General features: G+C 35.3%; 1 protein-coding gene across 4 annotated transcripts; it reads right to left on the minus strand.

Moving 5' to 3' along the window:
- Positions 1-877: 877 nt before the first annotated feature.
- On the minus strand, positions 878-9,951 carry LOC130982800 (uncharacterized). Of its 4 annotated transcripts, none has more exons than XM_057906897.1 (16): positions 9,508-9,951; positions 7,794-8,108; positions 7,625-7,708; positions 7,441-7,512; positions 7,232-7,303; positions 6,877-7,113; positions 6,361-6,471; positions 6,166-6,270; positions 3,709-3,834; positions 3,547-3,615; positions 3,341-3,447; positions 2,890-2,973; positions 2,696-2,783; positions 2,095-2,214; positions 1,736-1,920; positions 878-1,616 (listed from the first exon to the last, which is right to left on the minus strand). In XM_057906897.1, exons 2-16 carry the CDS (start codon positions 7,905-7,907, stop codon positions 1,325-1,327), a joined length of 1,866 nt encoding a protein of 621 aa, XP_057762880.1. In that variant the 5' UTR covers positions 7,908-8,108; positions 9,508-9,951; the 3' UTR covers positions 878-1,324. The 4 variants fall into 4 exon arrangements, with proteins under 4 accessions (XP_057762880.1, XP_057762879.1, XP_057762881.1 ...); XM_057906896.1 differs by having other exon boundaries at positions 7,794-8,148; XM_057906898.1 differs by having other exon boundaries at positions 7,794-8,160.
- Between the last annotated feature and the right edge of the window lie 12,006 nt (positions 9,952-21,957).

Consider the following 21,957-nt stretch of genomic DNA (forward strand, 5'->3'; position numbering starts at 1 on the left):
GTCTTTAAATCTCTTTTTCCCCAAGACCCCAACTTTCATGATCCTCACCATATTGGAAAGTTGGTAAAGTATTTGATGGAACTCTCTCATGGAGAGCTCCATTCAATGGAATTGCCAAAATTATTTATAAATTTACCCCAATTCATTATTTTGTATTCACTTATTTTCAACAAAAGTTTTTATATTTTTAAAACGAGCTCAAATTCAAAAACACTCGAAATAAATGTTAGAAAGTCATTCTAATTTTATTAATAATTTTTTTATGCTCTTCTTTATTTAAAAAAAAAATCATCTTCTCTATCTATAATTGTTCCTATAATTCTAGATAATTATACTAACATTTTTTTGTTCTTTTCTTCTTTAAAAAAAAATCATTTTGTAATGTAATTGATTTGGTTTAACACGATATTGCTTCTTTTATTATTTGAGGTTTTATATATTTTTATTTTTGAAGTTTTTGAAAATATATATTTTTATTTGCAACTGAAATAAGATAAAATGGTAAATAATTAATGTCTTTTACTTGTGATAAAGACTCGGATGCAATTGATTTTATGTAAAATTGATAGTTAAAAATCCGTTAGATAATAATTTAGTTAAATATATCAAATTATCTAATTCTCCCCTAAAAGCTTTACATGATAACAACTGGATGTAAATTTTCACCAATACTTATATTTTTCATTTTACATTTGAGCTCTAATCAACTTTTTTTTCCACTAGCATTTCACATATTTTAAAGTCATCGGTTGAGTTACGTAACAAAAATAGAGTGAAATTTTAGCGAAAAAATACAAAAAATACAAAACACCCTAAAAATTTCACAAATACAAGACTACAATGGTCTAAAGAAAATAAATTAAGTACGGCTATGTAAATAAAAGAAGGTAGAACTTCCACATCTCAAAGAAGGACGTATTCCTTCCTTTCACTAGAATTTTATTGTGGGTACCAAAAATACGAAACCCAACGAACGGCACAACTTCTAAGGCAAAAGGCCCATATATTTTGAAGTAAATAAATAATATTACTTTCAAGTAGTTAATTTTCCCGTCCAAAAAAAAAAAAGTTAATTTTGAAACACTACTATTACAATTTACAAGATGGTGACGACGAGCGGAATCCTAAAAATGTTGGCTACTCTGCTCATTTTCTTAATAGGCAGCACAAAGTGAACATAAGTTAAAAACTACACTTACAATTGCCCTGAATATGGGGAAAAATACCCCAAAACATTGCACAATGCTCCCCCGTTTTCTTCACTATAAAGAACACCAACATAGACTTCCTAATCCTGCCACGCCAAAACATTGCAAGAATTTCATTACAAAGACTCTGGACTAGTGGATGGTCTGATTCTTGCGGGCATTCTTGCGTTTTGCTGTTGAAAATGTAACAGAAACTTGTTCTTGGGCGTGATAGACATTCTATTCAAGTCGGGGTCGAAATCCAAACCTGCTTGTACACTCACTGTCATGTCATCTTCAATCATATCATTCTCATTCATGTCGACAAATTCGTCATCGGATGCATCACTGCCACTTTCACTGAGGTCGCCATCATTGGCACCATCACATTTGATCTTTGACCAGCGAGCAAAATGTGGCCGTATATAACTGTAAACAGCAACGGAATTTAGAGTGGAAGGCAGACGAAGCAGCATCAACAACTAAACTAGGAAAAAAGTTTGGACAAATCTGTCGATTTTTTTCCTTCATAGAACTAGCTTACAAACCTTTCACTTTTCTTCAGTAAACAAGGATCAAAAGGAAAGAACGCGTCGAGCCTATCTATCCCACCAAATGCCCTCGAAAGATCAGATTCGAGCATATCATCAAAGGCAAATGATTCTGATGTCATGAAGAGCTTAGCAGCCTTTGCTTGTCTTAGGAATTCCACTACTACAGTAGGTAGACAAACCTGTTGGAAAAATGTCAGCTTAATTATACATTTTAGATAGAATAATCAAGGTCGGAGCAAAATAACAATAATTAACCAAAATCATTCCAGTCTTCAGCGACTATATCACTATCCATAAAATCTTAGCATGTTATACTCTCTATAAACCATGATAGCTTTTGAGAAGTTCATTACCTTCAAAGGATTCAATTTATGTTGCAAGATTGGCTCCATGGGCATATTTAGAAGTTGCATTTTGAGCCTTGGAGCATCCATCAGAGATCTCATTCGAAAACACAGCATGTACATGAGAGCCTGCTCACAAAAACAAGCTTATGAACACCAAAATCCAAATTATCTACCAAAAGAAATTAAGCATAAAAATAAAAAAACATGATAGCAACAACATGAATGATTGTTCACAGAAATACTTAGGTTTTCTAACCAGGTTAAAATAATTTGTAAGGTAGCCAAACCAAACCAATTGCTTACAATAAACAGCAGAGGATTGAGGGCTCAAAAGCACATATCAAAGGATACACTAACAGGAAGCTTTCAAACCATGGCAAATGATTTATCTTCCTAACAATTTCGGCCATGCATCCCCTTAATTCCTAAATTAAGAATTCTTTTAAATATTTCTAGAAATTAATTATACCTAGTTTTAAAGAGAATTTTTAGAATGTTATAACATAATTCCTGCTGCATTACTTGCCCAATTAATGTCAAGACATCAGATTTATAGCCCTTCCATCACCACGTGCAAGAATAGAAGGTCAAATGCTAATCGGCATACCTGACAACCAGAATAAAAAACTTGATGTGCTCGCGGGTTCATAACGGAATCATGTGACTGGCAATAGTTAAGACACCAATCAACCAATCTGAAACCTCATTGAAAGATAATCACATCAAGTTAGCTCTAATTCCTATGTTATATGATAAGACAGGAAAAATTTGGCAATGCAAGGAAACAAGAAGATCCCAAACCTTTGTAAGATGCTAGCAACCAATGCAGCTGAAACAAACTTTGCACGGGACAAATAACTAGCAAGATAAGCAACAGCACTCATCCTGCGATAAATGAAAACAACTAGCAATGTCATATACTAATATGTGAAGTCTATACAATGCTCATCTTTCACAAAATGATGTTAAAACAACAAATAATTCAATAAAAAGGAGAACAGTCAATCTTTTAAGTTCAATTAAATAATTAAATTATATAATAAGCTGCTAAGGGGCCCCATTTGATAAGCATTAGATCATTTACAGTTAAAAAATGATCAATCAAAAATAAAAAATACAAATGACGACACTATCATCAATTACGACACTTCACAATAAAGGGGCGCAAAAAATTTAAGAGTTCATCAATTGGTGCTGACAGGCACTTGAACTTTAATTTCAAGTTTCGGCCACAATGTAAAATCAATTTTACCTAGTATTGGGGGGATTAACATTGCTAAGAAACATATCTGTAAGAACCATGGCAAACTTCACACCACAATCTTCAGGATCCAGTGCACATGCATAGAACACCACAAACTGCAACAAAATAAAGGCATTGATAATGTATTTCACAAAGCATTACCAACTTTAAACAGCAGAGAGAGAGAGAGAGAGAGAGAGAGAGAGAGAGCGTACCTGGGTGAACTTTGACTTGTAGGCATTCAAAATAGTCCTTTGAAATGATCTCAGTAGAACATCAAATACCTAATTAATAATTTAATGAACATATAGATGATTAGATGTTAAGTATATAATACAAAGTAATTAAAGCAACTATATGTAATGTCCAGAAAATACCTCAGACAAACGGCCACTGCTTTGACAGGACTCGAGATGCAAAAAAGTAAGCTCAATCAAGCTATCTAATTTCTCAGCAATTGTGTTTCCCTCCAAAGTTTTCCTATTTAAATATTCTGCAGCAGGCTGTAAATAAAATAAAAAACAACCACAAGGCAGCACATAAGATATATGATATTGTGAAACACACACAAGTGAAGACAAAATCTTGGACACATATTTCCATTAATAAAATGATATATAGACTGGCAACTAACATATGTTGTAAATTTGAGGAAGTACATAATGAATAAAAGTTGGAAATATATTGCTCATAGATGAGCCAATAGCCTAATAGAACCTAACTACATTCATCTTTCAAAACCTTGCAATTCACACAGAAGTTGGCTGAAAAATTAACAGTGAGCTGACTGCAGAACAAAGATTCAAATCTAATGCATGAGCATGGCATTGCCATGACAGGAAGGAGTTTCATCCATGATCTTAGGTTAATGAACTTTAAAGCTGAGGGAGTACTATAAAGGGAGAGCTCAAATGATCACTGCTAAAGGAAAAATGATGAACTGGCAAAACTCTAATTAGTATCATATCGTAACTTTTCTAAATTGTATACGGAAATGTGATTCCAAATTGTATACTACGTATTTAGCACTAACACCTGTCCACTACAAGTTTACTGCACAAAGACTTCCCTTCTTGGGAATTGTAGTTTATGGCAGAAGAGATGAGCTGCTTTCTTGGTCTCTTTCCTATATAAACAATCATTCTAATCACTTTCTGAATACAACTGCCAATATTTACGAGGCTCTATTTTTCTTTAAACAATATCAACACCTTTCTTAAGCAAGCAGACAGTATTGGTGCCTCTTGCCTAAAGATAGTAGTAATATAACCCTTTGTGCTTTAAAGATATGGTTGGATGAAAGGAAAATAAGAAGGAAAGAAATGTTATAAAAAGACAATTTTATCCTTGTATTATAAAATATATTGAAAAAAGAGAAAGGGTAATATTGAAAGTAGAGAAACATAATATGTTTTCCATCACTTTTCCATCCAATATTGGAGAGAAAAAATTTGGCAGGTCCCATCAACTTTTTTATCCTATTCAACTTTTCCCTTCCAATTTTTCTCTTCAACCAAACAATAGAAAATAATCATTTTCCTTCCAATTTCCTTTCCTCCCTTTTCTTTCCTTCCATTTTCTTCTCAAACAAACAAAGCCTAAGAGTTGTGTTAGACTTTGAACATTGGGTGCAGTAGAAGTTCAGAAGTTTGAATCCATTCAAAGTGACAATGCATGAAGTTACGAAGTATTTATCTCCCCGCTCCCAAATACGGGAGAAAAAACAGTGGTATATAGATTCACAAAAAATCGAAAGCAGAACATCTTTACACGTATCTCAAATCTAGAAAATATCACAATGACCAGAACAAATTTCAGTCTTCCATATTGACAGCTCAAAACATTGCAATTGAGACATGTATAGGACATATCTAGTATGGTTAAAAAATTACTCATCATGGACAACTCGATTCCAACTTGGTATATGATATACAGAGAGTTAGAGTACCTGAGTTCACCATATGAAGTTTTGCCACTTCACAAAGCCACTTAACTACACCCACAGCCTGATCAAGCCAAGCCTGAATACAATCAGCTTGACATGTTAGCCTGAAACAGGCAAACACCAGAATAAGGCTTTTCATAATTTGATAGGGCTAATGGCTGCTTCCACAGCCTTATAAACATACATACAGGGATGCTCTGACAAAATCACCATCGAAACACCAACCTATGTCAGATTGACCACAACTTGCATTTCAGAATGATAAACTTCAATCTTCCTGTTTCCGATCACCATCCATCTTAAATCTCTTGCTAAGAAATTGCTAACAGATGTATTGAAGAAGACAAAATTTGGTGGGTAATTGTGTTTCAGGTCATCCAATAGTGAAATGATTGAATTAATCAGAAGAATATATGGCTAATTAAATTTACAGGCAGATCATTGTCCATGTTCCATGACACAACATATAAAACCAATAAAAAGAGGCAGGAGATGAAATATCAAACTTCAGACAGAGAATTTGCAAAAAGAAGTGTCTTTCACACCTCCATATTACTCTAGCAAGCACCATTTCAGCAGCATGAACTAGCATCAATGGATGACTATGGAACTATGAGGCAATAATAACAACCTCATTCAATCTTTTCATTTCACAAAGCATAAGAGGTGGAATGCAAATTATCAAAACTCTAATAGATAACGCACAAACGCACACTCTATATCATAGACAATGCATGTTAAACAGAGTAAGAGATTCCCCCTGCCGAAATCTTAATTTCATTTTTTTTATCTAACCAATTAAGAGGAGCATCTTCTTAATTTTCAAAATACTATTTTACAAAAAAAGAGACATCAAGATGAACCCAAAATTAAAAATTTTGGACCATACCATATTATCATCCCCATCCCCATCCGCAAATTCGGCATCCTCTAATTCCATTTCAAATATGCCTTTGGCATCTTCCTGCAAGAGGCCATCCCATCCAATTTCAACCTGAAAAAAGATCAAATGAGATTAATTTAATGGTCAACTGCCCTCACTTTTCTTTTAACGAAAACTTAAAGGGTGACTTAACCAACATACATCAAGTTCTATCAACCTATCTACAATAGCAGGCAGCATCGTAACGCCAACAATTTCTCCAATTGCACCACTTTCCAGCTTTAACATGTTCTCCACGTACATGAGAATCTCCTACAAGTATCATAAGATGCAAGTTAAACTTCGACAAAATACTGCAATTATTGAATTAGTTCTTCTTACATATGTTGAAAAGCTAAATAAAAGAAATCTGATAATTAGAAATGCTCCTCAAATTAATATATTGGTTTCCTTATATTGTTTTGGCATCAAAATGCATACAACAAAAGCATGTAAATGATTACTGGAGCAACCCGACATATTTCAGAGTGCAAGAGTAAATAATGCCTCCACATTGTAAAACAAAAATGAAGCTTAGATGGATGCTAATTGCCATCAACCAAGTTGACAGTCCATCACATACAACACAAGAAATTCACAAAATGGAGCAGCAACTAGCATAAAGCAGTTGCTTAAACACTTCCGATGGCAGTGGATGGAAGTGGAATTTGAACTCACCGGTCCCTTACTGTAGATTAAGGGCATCCTCTGGACAACTATTGGAGACAGTCGCAAAGGCGCAAGAGGCACCAAAACAGCTATGGCTTCAAAAGCAGCATGCACACGAGACAGAACTTTATTCTTCTTTTCAATTCCACTCTCCTGCTTCAAACTATCCATGAGGTGATAAGGGGGAGTGAAGTTATTCACAAGCAACTCCAAAGACCAATCAATATATTTCCCATTCGAAGCAGCCTTCAAATAGGGTAAAAAAGAAAAGAAAAGTCAAACAAGCTTTATAGAACATTAAAACTCTGCAAATGGCTCCTAATAACACAGATAAAAGGGGAAAAAACAAAAAGGAAACACGTACCAAGGATACAATCAGCTCAATCAGTGCATTCATAATAGAAGTTCCATAATTCCACAGGCTCATTCTATAAACCTGGCAAAAACAATTTCAGTGAGAACAACTATATCTTTATAAATTGTCCATTTCCTTCCAACATTAACAAGTTCCACACTTCAAGCACAAGATAAACATAAACACAAGCAACAAGTCCAATGTGAAAAAGAACTTACTGCAGAAAGAAGAGATTCATGATGAACAGAATCTATGCATGAGACTGTTCCAGAGAGTGCCTTCAAAGTTGTCTGTAACCATCATCAAATCAAATATTATCACAACATCATTGTCAGCACTATCTATTAGCACAAATAAAAAATGTATGTCACAATCTCCACGTGCTCTAATGTAAGAACTGACCTCAAGTAGAGCAATATCATCGGGATTAAGACTCTCTTTCCGGTGCAAATAACCAACAAGCTCGTCATAATTCTCTCTATCACCCTAAGAATGAGTAAAATCCACCATTTTAATTTTCAGAAAAACAATAAAAAAAAAAGATTCTAGAATGATATTTTGCTCTACGTACCAAAGTGACTGCTGAAAGTGCATCTCTAACATGACAAATTAGCTGCAAATCAGAGAATTCAGCGTTCTCCATCTCACTGAACTCTTGCTTCTCGGCTCCACTAACCCTTCCCATTGAGCCGAGTTTAAAAAAGGGACAAAATGCAAAACGCAAAACGCGATGCAAACAAAACGGAGTTCATTGTTGTCGTTTGCAGAGAGATGAAACGACAAAAGACGGAACAGCGTATGGTGTCCACCTCTTCGTTGGCGAGGGTAAAGAACTTTGGCAGCTACTGCAGCTGCTACCTCTTCGTTAATGAGAAGGGAATGGCGGCTAAGAAGAGGCAACAGGAAAAAGGGTTCTGAGCAAGGTTCTGAAAACCGAACTGGTCATTGAACCACTCTAATTTATTGGTCCAACCGGTTCAACCGTGGTTCAACCGAAATAACCGTTTTATAATAAAATAATAAATAAAATAACTTACAGCAGGGTTCCAGATTAACTAACAAACAATTATTCAAAATTTGTTACAATAAAGAATAAAACCATAAAAAGATATACTATCTTCTACATTCCAATCAAAGAAAATACCTAATATGTTATTTTCCAAAGGAAAAAATAGAAAATAAATTAGAGAAAGAGCGAGAGACTATTCCATGCCACTGTTTCACAGTAACTTCACAACTGTTTTATTTGCAAAACAAAGTCATTCACGAACTAATACTAGAAAGAAAATGAAAGCTTTCATGGCCAACTAGATAGAATTGCTTGCATATTTAGAAAAGAGTAATCACCCAAATTTTGGTTCAAAAGAAACAATTTAGTTTTCAAAAGTATATACATTGTTCTATTCGACATATCTATAATAGAAAAGAAAAGAATAAACTACTCTACTTAATAGTTACTACCATATGTCACAAAATTTGATACCTTCTATCTACCAATATGCAACAATACAAAGGCTATGGGATCAAAGGCATACAGATCACTACGACTTAGTGAGGAATATGAAAGAATATATCCACACATCAACAAACAAAATTACTAACATCAGCAAACAAAATTTCGATATCCAATTTAAAAAAGAAAATAAAAAGTTCTATCTACCAATATGCAACAATACAAAGGCTATGGGATCAAAGGCATACAGATTACTACGACTTAGTGAGGAATATGAAAGAATATATCCACACATCAACAAACAAAATTACTATCATCAACAAACAAAATTTCGATATCCAATTTAAAAAAGAAACTAAAAAGTTAATTCCTAAAGTGGGTCACAAGATTTACATCCTTAATCATCACAGGGCCAACCTCAGAGAGAAGGTCCAAGCATGGTGCTAGAATCTCTTTGGAAGCAGGGATTTAGCCATACTAAACCAATAGGAGCAGTTTTAACATGGCAGGTTTAACATGGCAGGAGCAGTTTTAACATGGCAGGTTTTCATCTTCCACTCAATGAACAATTTATTAAATCAACAACAGCAAAACACAATATAACAATCAAAAGGTAAAGAACAACACCAAAACAATAATTTATCAAATTAACAAGTTAATAAGATCAATTAAAACTGAAAATCAAAATAACAAGAACAATTAAAATTTTAAACTCCAGCAAACCAACAACAAAATAAGAACTAGAAAACATACTAATCATGAAAACAACATTTAAAACAATAACTGGAATAATTAATACAAGAAAGAACAAGAAGAAGGAAAAAAAAATCACCCTAGGATGGAGCAGTTCTGAAATTCAAGCAGAACAGGGAAGGGAGGAGCTTTAAAACGCGACGGAAATGGTTGAACGGAAGCTGAACAGTGGCTGAAAGGCGGTGGAACAGAGGCTCGAACACGCGGCGTAGAGGACCGAACAGAGGGCTAAGCAGCTCGAACAAGGGTTGGCCAAAAAGGGGAGAACAAGGGTTGGCCAAAAAGGAGGCGGACACGCGGCGAACAAGGGCGACGTTGCGCCGAAGCTGTAGCAATGCGGATGGCGGCGGTGGCTGGACTTTGAGGAACGGCGACGAGAGAGGGCTGCTTCGGGGCTTCCTCCAAGCTGCGATCGAGTTCTCTTCTCTGCGTTCTTCGGTGTGTTCGTTCAGAGGCCAGAAAGAGGGAAGTGAGGGAGCGAGGGAGCTCGATGACAGGAAGGAGGAGAGTGGCTGAGTGAGACTCTGAGAGAGGAGAGGCCAAGAGGAAATGGATCCTCTCCATTTTTTTTAAAACTTGAGAGAATAAAGTGTGATCTTTTACCTTTAATTTTACAAGTGAAACTAAAATTAAATAGAAGAGAGAGAATAATGAAGGGTGAGATTCTCCGCTGGATACCATCCAATTTTTTTTCACTGAAGAGGATCCATTCTCGAGGCGAAGAGGGTGCTGCGCATCTTGGTTAGAATTTTTGGTAATTTCTATCAAATTCTCTAATTTATTATTTATCAATAGTAATACTCCAATGCAATTTCTAAAAAATTTATTGTTGAATACTTTAGTTGCAACAAAATTTAATTATTAAATTAGTTTTTGAACTTTTAGATAAATTAATTTTATATCATATTTCGCTTTAAAAAAATAAACAAAAATTATAATTTTTTAAATAAATAAAATAAATATTTTATTTTTCAAAATATACAATTTGTAGTATTTTTATCAAAATAAACGGTATCTCATAAATAAGATAAGAGTGTACGTATCTCGTTTATACTATAAATGAGATAAGGGCGTGATGAATAAATAGAAACAAGTTTTTAATTAAAAAATAAAATTTTAATTAGTTAATATTAGTAATTTTTTATTGTAAAATTATTTCTTAAAAAATTTTGATCTTTTAAAAGAATTAGTGTCTAAAATTAGGATTACGAATTTTTAATTTTGGATATAAAATTTAGAATTTAGGATAAAAATAATTTAAAAAATCTGTTGATATTATTGAGTAAAGGAATTAACTCTTTAATTAAATTCATTTCATTAACATGTCTCTCTTCGATAAACCTTTCATGAACAATCTACTTTTACAGTGCTCATTAGTCACACTTTTTCCCCCTCAAACTATCCTTATCCTCTCTCCCAAAAATTTTTATTTGTTAAATACTTAGTTTTTAATAATTTTTATTTATCAAACTAGTTTTTAAATTTTTATTTCTCAGAAAATCGATATTTACTTAAACTTTTTTTATACATAAATCAACTAATTTAAAAAAATAGAGAACTTTTAGGAGCTTTTATATATATTTTTAAAATAATAATAATAATTGATATGACCGTTATAACTCGTCCTTAACGCTATAACTCGGCAGTATACGTTATAAATTAGATTAGTTATGTGATATGACCGTTATAACTCGTCTTTAATGTTATAACTCGGCAGTATACGTTATAGATCAGTTATCAATAATGGACATCAAAAAAAATATTATAATGCCCTAATATGCTATTACTCTCTATTAATGCGAATGTTTGAGAGTATAACTGCCGATGCTTCATCCCAAAATATAAAAGGGAGGTAAAACGTTTATTTTACACATTGCATTCTGCAAAGCTTATCACTCACTTACTTACTTGAGCGTCGGAGTGCCTTTTACAGGTATCCACCCCCTTATTCTCTCATTGCCGACGTATACCTCATCCTGACGGAAAGCATACAAGTATTCACCAGCGAACAAGCTATACACCTGTCAACCTCTACAAGAACAATTGGCGTCGTTTATGGGGACTCGAAATAAAAACCCTTCTTTCTATAGGTCCCAAAACTCCCATACTTGCTCGTTGCTGACCTACCTCCTCCCACGCCATCCGAGCTTCTTCGAATGGTAACGGAGTTACAATAGGCTACTCAGCGCATGGCAGAAGAAAATCAACGAATGTCAAATCAAATAGTCGAGCTAACCAATGTTCGGATTGAAAATAATGACAATGAGCGTCCAGAAGATGAAGAAGAACATTCTAATCCAACGCATATCTCGAAAACTCAACAACCAGAGGAAAACTAACAAAATAATGACAAGGACGAATTGGACAACGTTGTTGGTCCATTCACGGCCGATGTTATGAATTTCAAACTGCCTAAAAACTTCACCTTACCGCTCACATTGACTCCCTACGATGGCTTGGGAGACCCAAAAAAACACATCAAGAAATTCCGATCTATGATGAATTGATGATCGTAAACGGTGCTTCTGATCCTATTTTATGTCGTTGTTTTCCTACCATTTTAGACGACCCTGCACTTGATTGGTTTTCATCTTTGCCTGCAGATTCAATTTCACGCTTTCAGGAGCTCGCCAAGCAATTCGAAGATCAGTTCACTGCATCTTCCATCTATTTACATGATTCCGACTATTTAAATACCATCAAGCAACAGCAGCACGAAAGTTTAAAAGACTATATCACTCGTTTCACCAAAGTGGCAATGAGAATTCCAAATCTCTACCCCAAGGTGTACCTGCATGCTATATAGAGTGGACTCCGCCCAGGAAACTTCCAAGAAACCCTCACAGTGGCCAAACCTAAAACCTTGTCCAAGTTCTGCGAAAAGGCTAAAGGCCAAATGGAAATTGAAGAGCTACGCCAAGCTCGGAAATCCGAAAAGAATCAAAACAGTAAGGACAACAACAAAGCTCGGGCCAACAAGAAACCCTTTGAATCTATAGATGGTACAATGCTACCTAAGTCTTGGAATATTTATTCTTTAAAGCAATATTATAGCTAAAAGACAGAGACAAACTTGTACTCTTTTTCCTACTTACAAGATTTTTTTCAAAAAGAGTTTTGCTTTGAGAGATTTTAATGAGGCAAGCCTACCTGCACCTTTATAAACAAAGGTCGTATAATAAATCATTATGGCCCGAAAAAAGGCCGATCTATATCTATTATCTCTGTCTTTCGATCTATATCTATTATCTCTATTTTCCGATCTATATCTATTATCCCTGTTTTAGTTTTCTGATCTATATCTATTATCCAATTTTTCGATCTATATCTATTATCCCTGTTTTCCCATCTATATTTATTATTTCTATTTTCAAATCTATATCAATCATTACCAAATCTATTCAGATCGATATCAATTAGTATCAAATCTATTCGGATCTATATCCATCATTATCCGATCTATATAAATTATTATCGGATCTATATCAATTATTATCAGATTTATATCAATCATTGTCAAATCTGTATCAACTATCATCAGATCTATATCAACTATCTTCCAAAATATGACTATCAACAGTCAACAAATTCAATCAAATATCAAACAAGCACAAACACTTATCCATTCGTGATGACTGTTCAATTCAAAGTCGCATTCTTTATACGTGCGCAATCAAACTCAATCATTAAGCAGATCACCAAACAAAGGTGAACTAATACGATATTCTCGCCTAACCAATTCACTTCTATCAAACCCGTCTCAGCAACAGGGACCAATACATCAATGGCAATCTAAAACAAGTCATTGTCTAACTCAGTTATTCAACAAAGACGGGATATTCTCTCTCTACTATTACATCCCTAACAAACATAAGGGACTAACATGTCAACGGCAACTATTGCCTAAATCAAATATCAATCTATCAATTACTCAGATATCTGTCAAGTCGAATTCAAACAGTCCAAACCAAATCAAATCTCACCAACACTACCCTCATTAACAAACAGTGAACCCCAAATCCTCACATCCTCACTTACCTAGTTATAAGAGTCATGATCCTCAACTTTATATTTTTTTCCCTTACCTACAATTCTTTCAGAAAAGTGAAAAGAAGAAGAAGAAATAGTGGTAGTAACACAAACTAACCTCTTTTATTCATGCCTTTAAGACTCCAAAATGTTTCAATAAGAAAGCAATGTTGCCTTTATGAATCTTTTTAGGATTCCAAATATAAAGCAAATGCCACATTTAATGAAACTATTTAATTCCATGAAAAACCCTAATCGTTGCATCTATTAAATCAACGGTTCAAAATTATATTGGAAAAACCAAAGGCACAATCAATGACAAGACTACTACACTTTTCAATATACGTTAACTTCAAATCACATCTGAAATTCAAATTATTTTATTCTTTATTTTAATAAAGTAAGTTGATTTAGGAGTTCCATACCGATAACTCATACCGTCGAGTTATAACTAAAAAAGCTCAACCCGCTTTATCAAAATATAGCCAGGCTAAGCTTGGGGGCTGTGATATGGCTGTTATAACTCGTCCTTAATGTTATAACTCGGCAGTATACGTTATAGATCAGTTATGTGATATGACTGTTATAACTCGTCCTTAATGCTATAACTCGGCAATATAAGTTATAGATCAGTTATCAATATTGGGCACCAAAAGAAATATTATAACCTTGATATGCTATTACTCTCCATTAATGCGAATTATTGAGAGTATAACTGTCGATGCTTCATCCCAAAATATAAAAGGGAGATAAAACGTTTATTTGACACATTGCATTCTGCAAAGCTTATTACTCACTTACTTACTTGAGTGTCGGAGTGTCTTTTGCAGGTACCCACCCCTTGTTCTCTCATTGTCAATGTATACCTCATCCTAACGGAAAGCTTACAAGTATTCACCGGCAGACGAGCTATACATCGGTCAACCTCTACAAGAACAATAATTAATTTTGGAACAAATAACACAAATAAAACAATTGAAAATTATATTTACACAAATGCAATAATCTAAAACTGGTTACATCCATGTCTTAGTTCTATTCTATACAAATTGCTATTGCCTACCACGTTTTACCATTTGAACATAAACGGCGGCCCTCCTGCATCGATTTACGAAGAACACCAACTAAACATAAACCGCGGCACCCTTGTATCAGTTTATGAATAACACAAACTGGCCATAAAACGTGGAACCCCTGTAGCAGTTTATGAATAACAGCAAATGCATATATACCGCGACACCCTTTAGCGATTTAGGAAGGAGAAGAACTCTGCTTAATCTACGAGACCCCTAGCGCGGTTTATGTATAGTGGAATTATAAAATCGTGATAGCTAATGACGGATTGCATACTTGAGTGTGTGAGTTTAGTTTGGGGTTGAGGATTTGGGAGAGAATCACGCGACAGCGACACTCTGGCGAGGTGGGGTCATAGAAGAACAAAATCGTTTGTATCGATTGAATGACGTTGCTCACGTGGCTAGAAGCATCAATGAAGAGGTTAGTTGTTTATATGTTGTTCTCTCTATATGTTAATTGTTTTTATGGTATTCCGCGTTCATATCTTTTGCCACTTTGATTAGTACCAATTTAATTTTTTTCTTGTTAATTTATGTGTTAGTCTTTTATATGTAAATTATTTAATTCATATAATTTAGGTCCTAGTTTACTTTCTGTTAAAAATTAATTAGTACCAATTTAACTTTTTTTGGTTAATTTATGTGTCAATTTTTTGTCTGTTAATTAAATAATTCATACATAATTTAGGTCCTAGTCTATTTTCTGTTAAAATTTGATTAGTACTATTTTATTTTATTTTTTTTTGTTAATTTATGTGTTAGTCTTTCATCTGTGAATTATTTAATTCATAAATAATTTAGGTCCTAATCTATTTTCTGTTAAAATTTGATTAGTACTAATTTAATTTTTTTGTTAATTTATGTGTTAGTCTTTTATCTGTGAATTATTTCATTTATAAATAATTTAGGTGTTAGTCTTTTTTCTGCTAAAATTTGATTAGTAATTTAATTTTTTTGTATGATGCAGTCGACTAAGTGTATTTATAGTGTTAGGAGACAACAAAATATGCCTCTACATGAGCGGATCATATCTTATTTGGAAATCGCTCACTTGTATCACTTGACTAGGCTAAACACTCATTGGTTTTATGTGGATGAGCCTCTGGTGAGTACATTTATTGAGAGGTGGTGTCTTGAGACGCACACCTTCCACATGCCGTTTGGAGAGTGCACCATCATGTTGCAGAATGTGGCATATTAGTTGGGGTTGCCTGTTGATGAGGAGGCTGTTAGTGGGTGCCTCACTGACTTCGAACAGTTCATGGATGATGAGAGACCAACGTGGGAGTGGTTTCAAAAGTTATTCGGCAAGTTACCGATGCCGAATAAGGTCAAGCAGATGACGATCCATTCACATGGTTCCATGAGAGGTTCAGAGCGCTCCTAGCCGATGCGAATGAGGAAACGATACGTATATATGCTCGTGCTTACATTATGATGCTACTATCCACTCAGTTTTTTTGTGACAAGAATGTGAATCGGGTTCACCTTTGGTGGTTGCCGTTTGTAGTGAGGCTTGATGAGGTGGGCAATCATGGCTGGGGCTCAACTACACTGGCCTGGTTGTATAGATCCATGTGTCGGGTTGCCAATAGAAATGTTACTAATTTAGCCAGACCACTTCATCTACTGCAGTATTGGATTTTTTGGCAGTTCCCCATGTTGAGGCCGAATGGATTTGACATATTTAGTTTTCCACTGGCATCCAGGTAATTTTAATGTTTTGCACGTCATACATGTTTATTTTAATGTAGTATCCTTCTTTATGCACTGCTAATAACGAGTGAATTGTAGGTGGGCAACGTATCTACCAATCTCTGATGCCAAGGAGCAAAGAATTATTCAAATGCGTCTTGCTTTGGACAGATTGCGTGATCAACACGTAAGTTATTTAGGTTTGACATTTGTAGCATACACAGTTTACAAGGTTCTTTTTATGGTGTTTTCTAATCTTATATTGTCCTTAACAATTTTTATGGGAGCCTTATTCTACTGCTGAGGTAGTAGCTGTGGTTCATCCAAAGATACTTGCCGAGGAGCACTGTAGGTTACAGCGGGTGGTCACGAGCTTGATCTATTTTGCCATGATTGAGTGGCATCGAGTTGATAGAGTGGCATTGCAGCTTGGTGATATACATCATATACCTTAGCCAGCTCTGAACATAGACTGGCTCCATGCGAATGATGGTAGAGGTGGAGATCGATGGTTTTCCACTTATTATCAGACGTGGCTTCTACATTGGAATAATAAGGTTGATTCCATTCTTAGAATCTAGAGAGTTGTTGATCCAGGTCCATCTGCAGAGTACCTTGACTGGTGGCATTGGGTGGCGCATAGGGTTCTTTTCCCAGATGCCACATTTGATGATCCTAGGCCGATTGAAATCTCGGCAGAAGCTCATCGCTGAGGGACAACTGCGACACGTGCCAGGGTGCAAGTTCTGGACATGCCTAATAACAGGCGTGTTAAGCGGCAAAGACAAGTTGGTAGATCTTGGTTGCCCTTCTCTTGTACATCTCATATTAGGATATGGAATAATAGTAGGACCATCATATTGCAGCCAAAGCCCTTCTGGAATGGGCAATGTGAACCCCATCTTATATACATTGAACACTACTCATACTGTATACATCATGAACATATGTCACCCAGTTCAACTGCGAGTGAGTGCAGCATGCGATGACATGACAATATGAGTAATGCAAAGCCTGAAAATACCCACAATCACATGTATGATCTCTAAGTGAAACTCGATATATGCCAAACAAGAAGTTACCAGTAGGAGTCGTCTCAGCCATAGTATACCCAAAACGATGCCTGTCGAACAAAGTGATGGTGAAGTATCTCGAATCTCTCAAGTTGCAGTCTATTGCTTTCACCAAAGCCTGTTCAATTCTCAATTGCGCCTCTGTTGTTTGTCCTCACATAATAAACAACTTTGCAAGCCTTCTGTACATAGACTTCACCAACGATGCGACTGGGAGGTTCCTTGTATCCTTTAAGACAAAATTAATGCATTCAGAGATGTTGGTGGTCATGTGGCAAAAGCATCTCCCACTATCCTGATGCTAGGTCCACTTATCATATTTCATTCGGTTGACCCAATCACACATAACTAGATTTTCAGTCGGTATAATATCAAACCAATAACCAAACTCCACCTCAGTCTTCGCATATGAAGCATTCACAAGTAGCTTTTTTGCATCTTGACCCTTGAAACTCTACGAAAAGTTTGCCACCACATGACGATGTAGAATGCTCGATAAGCACGTGGAGCTAGCCAACCTCTATCAGGGGCCTCCAGCTAGCCTTGATGCCATTATGCCTGTCGGAGATAACAAGAATACCCTCTTATAGCGTCACATGCTGTCGTAGGTTGGACAAGAAAAAAGACTACGACTCCGCATTTTCTTCCTTCCCAAGTGCAAATACAACCAGTAAGATGTTCGAGTTTCCATCTTGCATTATAGCCAGAAGCAAGGTACCCCATATTTGCCATAAAAGTGAGTACTATCGATACTCACTAGTGACTTGCAATGTCGAAAGGCTTCAATGCAAAGAGGAAATGTCCAGAAAATACGTTGAAAATACACTGTAGATTCATCAACCTGATCTTCAACTCTAATCGGAGAAGTCTTCAACATAGCAATTGTGTCGACCATAGTGGATTGGACTCCAAGCATCCAACGTGGCAACTCATCGTAGAACTCTTCCCAATCACTATAAATCTGTGCTATTACCTTCTACTTTTCCAGCTGAACCTTCCTGTAAGTAGGCTTGAATCCATAAGTTGCTTTTGTTGCTTCATGCAACACCTTTATCGTAACCACAGCATCCACTCTAACCAATGGAAAGGTCCTCGCACAAATAACGTCGTAATCAAGCTGTTAGTGATTGCTTGAATCGATGTAGATAAGCAAGTGTGCGGTCCATTATACCTTCCAACCTCCCAGGTACCTTTTCGTGCATGAAGTGAGATGTGAATCAACTACGTGCAACCTTTGCCAAATTCCTTGCATTTTTCATGGTACTTAAGATGATCAGACTCTAACATCTTGTATTCAACCCCACGACGGATGCTCTAATCCTTCACAATAGGGGTGTTCAAATCCAAATCGATCCAAATTAAACCGCTCATCCAATTCGATCCAAACCGAAAACTGATTAAAACCGCACTAATTCAGATTTGATTGGATTCTATTTTTTGCAAACCGCTGGATTGGATCGGATTTCGGATCTACTTTTCATAACCGATCCAATCCAATCCAAACCGCATAATGTGCTATAATATTATTATTTTATTATTATATTTACAATTATACTTATAACATGTTCAATTTGTTATACATTTTTCTATTATTCATGTATTATTATTATTTAATAAATATTTTATGTTCAAAATGTTATTTATTTATTTATTTTAACTAACCTATAATTTTATTTCTATTGTTATGTTATCGTTAGCTTTTTAAGATATTGTTAAGACTTGTTATGTTATTGTTGATTATTTAAAATTTGATGTTGAGACTTGTTATATGTATTTAATTTTTTTATTTAAAAAACCGCAAATCCAAACCGATCCAAACCGCTTGTAATCGGATCAGATCGGATCGAATTTCCAAAAAAATATTCATCCAATCCAAACCCCACTGCACATAAATTAAGCATTCGAATCGGATGACTTTTTCCCTTAAAACCGAACCAAACCGCACCGCGAACACCCCTACTTCACAATCAACAGAACTTCTTTTCTCAATTTGAAATTTTGTAGGAGCGGTTCTATGATACAATCCTTGACCCCCAAAGACAGCATCTATGTCTGGCTTTTACCCCATAACTTCCAAGTTTAGGGTTGAAAAGTGCGGAGGATATTGCTGTGCCGGGACTTGATAGGCCCTACTGTGTACGTGGATTGCTCATTGTATCCTCATCACTGCCCCCAACTATATCGACAGGCTCTTCGTCTGAATTATCCTCTCACATTGTATTCTCAACTCTATTAGGTTCACGGTTGCCTACACAATTAGAAATCATGACAGAGAATTAGTCATTTCAATTGCCAGCCGGCGGAACGAACGGTTCTGCAATACTCCATAACCATCTTCATCCGCATGGTTCAAATCAATCGCAAAGGATGGAAATGCAACGAACAAACAAGCTGGTGCAACCACAGGAATCGAACTAGAAGCACCCCCAAGGCAGTCGACTAAGGATTCAGAGCTGATACCCCCTAAGTGCTGACACCATCCTCTAACTTTGCATACAACTCGTGTGTTCTGACCTCTGAAAGACTTCTCTGACAATGAAACAGAACCTACAGATCTTCATCAGACCCTATCACAAATGTATCATACTTTAAACCGGTTGAGACAACTGCAATAGGGATCTTATAAAATAACTTCTTTGCTCACTTAGTCCCAAACACCCTAAACTTCTGCAATATACTGGTTTTTAGATCTAACAAGGTATTCGATGAACGGATAAATACACTCAAGGGATCCTTGTCGGTGAACTTCACACCCTCTCTTTGACTTTTATGGATTTTTCCAGAGCAATAAACTAATGCTAAGAAACTATCCCCACTAGACATTGTGGAAATGACACTCTCCTTAACAATTACCTTCAGTTGGTATATATAGATGCTCGAACTATTTATAATATGCTACTGGTCCCAATGGATTGTCACTGCACATAAACCGCTACAAGGTTGTCGCGGTTTATGGCCAATTTTTAGTCTTCATAAACCGTTACAGAGATGGCGCAGTTTATGCACAAATTGTAAAAACATGGTAGCCACTAGCGATTTATATAGAGTAGAACTAAGACATGGATGTAACAAGTTCTAGATTGTTATAATTGTGTAAATATGAATCCCAATTATTTTATTCATGTCATTTGTCCTTAATTTTTGTGGATTTTTTAAAAAAATAAAATAAATATTTTTATTAATCAAAATAAATAATTTGTAGCATTTTTACCAAAATACATTGTATCTCTTATCTCATTTAGAGTGCACGTAGGCACGAAACAACATGGCTGTGTATATATATATATATATTTTGTCTACAGTGCCTGTTGAGTCCTTATTACATCCGTTTCTTCAACTTTTCTTCCACTTCTACCCTTTTCTAATCAAATTTTTGAATTACTACGAGATTATAGTGCGCGCCAATACACATAATGCAGACATCAACTGAGTGAACGCGACATGACACCTTGTTGGGGCAGCCAACTTTGAGGTTGGTGTTATTTTTTATTTTATGTTTATGTTAAAGCATCCACGTGTGGCCATACTTAGAGTACTTTTATAGAAGTAGTATGCAGTATATGTTAGGCGAATGAATATATTGTTAGTTATGGTTTAAATGATAGGTTATGATTTTAGGCATACTTTAAAACGGATTTGTTATTTAAATATTTATTTAGGTTTGTTATTCTTTAAACTAAGTTATTAAGCATAGTTTATTAATTTAGCTATTGATTATTTAACTAAATATTTCTTAGTTAACTTAATTAAGTAACAAGATGTTTACATTTATAGTTATTAAATATTTAAGTAAATGGTTTTATTTAAATTTGTTATTAAATTAAGTTATTAAGTTGATGGTTTACTTGTTGTAAGTTATTTAAGTAAATATTTTTAGTTAATATAAGTTGTGAGGGAGATGTTTTATTAATGTTGTTATTAATTATTTAATTAAATATTTTTATTTAAATTAAATGATATGGATGTTTATTAATTTAGTTATTAATTATTTAAGTAAATATTTTTATTTAAATTAATTTTTATTTAAATTAATTTATAAGGTAAATATTTGTAGTTATTTGTTAAACTAGTTGACTTATAATTTAAATTAATTTGTTGTGTAAACATTTTTTGGGAGAATTTTTTATTGTGAAATTTTTATAGCTTTATAGGGTTACACATTTTTTATTTGGATTTTTTATTGTTTACTAGAGACCTCACCTACTTCTTCCCAAGAAAGAGAGTCACACACGTCTACCACCGGCCGCCATTGTCCCCTACTTGAGGCAAGCTGGCTTCGGCGATGCAGTGCTACTTAGGAATTTTGCATTTGACAATGCCCTGATTACGACATTAGTGGAGTGTTGGCGGCTTGAGACCCACACCTTTCACCTGTCGTTGGGTGAGTGCACCATCACCCTACAGAACGTTGCATACCACCTCTGGCTACGCGCGCATGAAGAGCCAATGGGTGGGTGCTTCCATGATTTCCACACATGGTACCGGACCGAGGCTTGGGAGTTGGTAGAGCGGCTACTTGGTGCCAAGCCTCCTGCAGTCCGGCAGCAGAGTGCGCAGGCAAAGGAGTTTTTCTCCCTCAAGCTGGCATGGCTTCGGGAGCAACTCCGACAGATGTCCGATATTGATGATCCAGCCACCCTTCGATAGTACGCGAGG

This window comes from Arachis stenosperma, chromosome 5 (assembly GCF_014773155.1).
Source record: "Arachis stenosperma cultivar V10309 chromosome 5, arast.V10309.gnm1.PFL2, whole genome shotgun sequence".
In the NCBI taxonomy this organism is placed as follows: domain Eukaryota; kingdom Viridiplantae; phylum Streptophyta; class Magnoliopsida; order Fabales; family Fabaceae; genus Arachis; species Arachis stenosperma.